At 37.8% G+C, this 3,862-nt stretch overlaps 1 protein-coding gene across 1 annotated transcript in view; it reads right to left on the bottom strand.

The window, feature by feature from the left end:
- TMPRSS11E (transmembrane protease, serine 11E) overlaps positions 1-3,862 on the bottom strand; it is a 68,594-nt gene that overhangs the window by 9,486 nt on the left and 55,246 nt on the right. Inside the window, exons 5-6 of the mRNA XM_012645335.1 lie at positions 1,864-2,035; positions 363-651 (exon numbers count right to left, since the gene is read on the bottom strand). Coding sequence (XP_012500789.1) covers positions 363-651; positions 1,864-2,035 — 461 coding nt within the window. The remainder of the gene's footprint in view (positions 1-362; positions 652-1,863; positions 2,036-3,862) is intronic.

Here is a 3,862-nt window from a genome sequence, read left to right as displayed (position 1 = left end):
CTCTTGCTTAGGCTGGTCTCAAACTCCTGAGCTCAAGCAATCCTCCCACCTCAGCCTGGCAGAGTGCTAGGATTACAGGCGTGAGCCACCATGCCTGGCCAAAATAAATGTTTATTGAATGAATGATGAATGAAATGGAGGAAACAAATTACTTATTCAAATGATACATTTCTGTAAAAACTGCCATTTTAAGCAGAATTATGGTAAACAGCTCTATGAAATTATAGATTTCTGTATAAATGTCGTTGAGGATAATTTTCGATTCATTCCACATCGTGCTCTTAAAAATGATCCAGTGAAAGTATTTTTCAGGTTTAGTTGCAATTCTGAGTACTTTTCTTTTTAACTCCTAAAATACAAACCGTGTAATGGAGGGAGGTTAGGAACTCACCATCAGACTTCAATGTTCCCCAACCAGTGACCACCACATCTGAATTGGGTGGGAATGTATAAGTAGCTTCTGGAAGACATGCTCTTCGGATGTTGCTCGTATATAATACTGGTGAAGACAGGTGCACAACAGCAATGTCATTATCATGTGCCGGGTAATGGTAGTTTTCATGAATTATAATATCCTTGATACTTCGCTGTGTTTGTGGATCACTTAAAAGAAGCCCAAAACTAGCATTCCATTCTCTGGGATCATTGTCTCTAAAGAAAATAGATTTGTTTATTAGAAGTTCTATATATTGGCGTTGTAGGAATTAACCTCTTACACTTTTTTAAACAATTATGTTTCGAGTTTCCATAATGCTTATAAGCATACAAAATAGAGCTGTATATAAAAGAAGAAATAAAAATGATGATAAGAACACATTTTGAATAACTCAATAAGCTATGTTTTAGAAGATAACTCATGGAAACTACATTTTATTTCTTATTTTGTACAGAAAAGACTCAATGGGATTTATAAAGATAATGACAAAAAGATAGTAAGAGCAAATAAAGAGTTGGCAAGGACATGGGATAGAGTGAACTTAGGGAAATTAAGAAAATAGCATAAATCCTCTTTTTTAACCATTAAAAACTATAAATAGGAAGATATTTTTGACTTTTATTTTTATTTGTTAATCAATGATTTTTATATTAAGTACTGAAGAATAGTACTGCTGGAACATTTTCAAACTCTACTAAAGTAACATAATAAGCAAGCATGATTTCGATGAGAGTTGATCAACTTTAAGAGGGATTTTTATTTAAAGAAAAACCAATAAGTGCTACATAAAACCAATAGAAATTAATGTGATGTACCATCAAACAAAAGGGTAAAAATCTTTTAGGTAATAAAGGGCAAACTTTTGGTGCAATAATATATATCTTGTAAAGAAATCATTATTTTAAATGGGGCTGTACATATATGGGAGGATGTAGAATTAATTAAAATACTTAAGACTAAATAAATAAAACCAAATGTGATAATAATGAGAAAGAAATAAAAGACCCATGTCCAAATTGGGATGTATAGTTTCTCTATAAAATTGAAGAACAGTAAATGCCTGTAACCTAGTGGTTCACAACTGGGGCCGTTTTGTCCCCCACATTTGGCAATGTCTGGAGACATTTTGGTTGTCAACACTGAAGGATGCTACTGATGAGTGGAGGCCAGGGATGCTGCTGAATATCCTACCCTGCACAGGACAGCTTTCCATAACAAAGAATTATTATGTGGTCTAAAACGTCAATAGTGTCACTTTTGACAAACCCTGCTCCAGTCTGACTGTGTCTGTTATTTTACTGATAATCCATGGAGTAGTTTTGAGGCTATATCTCACAATACTGGCTAGGTGGAGGCATAGTTATGTGGCCATATTATTAAAAAATATTATCCGACTTTTAGATAGTTGAGTGGCTTTGAGGTCTTACTTTATGAAACAGTGAGCAGCAGTGATAAGCCAGCTGTTACTAATCAGAGTGGCTCCACATCGGTGGACACTGTTCCACTGGAGGCTAGCTTGCCAGGGCCATTCCCCTTCCTCGGCATCCAGGCCCCCTGCTACTTTGTTGCCAGAGGGAGTTATTGTGCGTTGTCCACAACCTGCTCAAAATAGAGTTCATTAGCATTGATATTGCTTATTCATTTCTATTGCTATAGTAAACAAACTCCCATAATATGTGTCCCCATTAACTATTAATTGAGAAAAACTCACAGATTTGGAGAAGTTAGGACTAACTTATTGCTGACATGAGATTTCCTGAGAATTCATTCAGAATAGATTAACGTCTCCCCCCACCCCCATCTCCATCACTCACATATACTCTGTGTATCTCTGTGGCCTCACCATGACCTGATATAAGAGGTAGGTGGAATTAAATGTTTGAATTTAGAAGACAATAATTGTTTAAGTTATAATACTAAGTTGTACAGGGAAATATGTGCTTTTTAATTTCAATGAGCAGTTGTTATAGAGTGATGAGTGCTATGAAAACATTCATAAGAAAGTGCGAATGAACATGAATGTGAATAAGATATTGATGAGACAATAGACAGAAATATGTTCCCACTCAAGTCACAACACACAATGCCTGGATCAAAGGAATAACACATGGAGATAATATCATAACTTTGGAGATAACCAGTCTCCAAAGTTACATGCATCTCCAAATCAGGAATGTGCTCTAGTGTCTGTTTAGAGCCAGAAAAACTAGTAGATTCTTAAGTCTTTAATGCAAATCTGCAGTAACAACACTTCACTATTATTCTTTCCATTTATCTTTCTGACTCTCTCTTTCTTTAATTCCCTTGACTATCTTCATTTTACTCCAATTACAGCACCAAGCTTGTTCCTTAACAGGTTACGGTATCTTTTACTAGAGTTTGTCATTTCCTAATAAATATTTTTAGAGGGCAGGAGCCATATCTTTTTTAAAAAAATGTATCTCTAGAACCTACTACAGGGAACCTATCACATAAAAATAACTCAACAAATGTTTGTATAAATGCAGTCTAAATGAAAGTCTATATGAAGTCCATGAGACATCTTGAAATAAAAAATCATACTTAATTGCAAAGCTATTTTCTGTAATGGGTCTGTTCCAAAGCATTTGGAGAATGAAAAAACTTGCCATAATCAATATGTGGTCATAGATTAAAGTAACGGCTCTCAATCAGGGACAATTTTGGGCATTGTCTTTCCAGGAGATATGTGTTTGGCAGGCTGGAGACATTTTTGGTTGTCACAATTGGGGCCTTGGGAGGCTACTGGTATCTAGTGGGTAAAGGCCAAGGATACTGCTAAATACCCTGTAATACTATGGTCCCCAACCACTGGGCCATGGACAGGTAACAGTCCCCAGCCCGCCAGGAACCAGGCGCCCAGGGGAGGCGAGTGGAGGGTGAGCGAGTGAAGCCCCACCTGCACCCACAGCAGTTCCCCATCGCTTGCAACGCCGCCTGAGCCCCGCCCCCCATGAGATCAGTGGTAGCATCAGACTCTCATAGGAGTGTGAACCCCACTGCAAACTGCGTGTGGGAGGGATCCAGGTTATGTCCTTTCCATGAGAACCCAAAGTCTGATGATCTGAGGCGACGCTGAGGTGCCCCCCCAGCCCCCCTTGGAAAAACTGTCTTCCATGAAACCAGTTCCTGATGTCAAAAAAGGTTGGGGACTGCTGCTGTAATACATAGGACAGCCCCTGAAACAAAGAATTATCTGGCTCCAAATGTCAACAGTGTTATGGTTAAGAAACCCTAGATGAAAGAAAGGTACTTATACCAAGAATGAAAATACTTAGTAAGTTGGAAAGGGCAGATGGTCAGTTGCCTCACAGAAATGTTAATTATATGTGACTAGATGTACTTTGAGGTATTCTTTCCTGAGGGTAGAAAGGCATTAGAAACATAGGGAAGAGTCATGTAAACTTT

The sequence above is a fragment of the Propithecus coquereli genome, unplaced genomic scaffold, assembly GCF_000956105.1.
Source record: "Propithecus coquereli isolate 6110/MARCELLA unplaced genomic scaffold, Pcoq_1.0 Scaffold230, whole genome shotgun sequence".
Lineage (NCBI taxonomy): Eukaryota > Metazoa > Chordata > Mammalia > Primates > Indriidae > Propithecus > Propithecus coquereli.
This window is presented reverse-complemented; position numbering and strand designations above follow the sequence as displayed.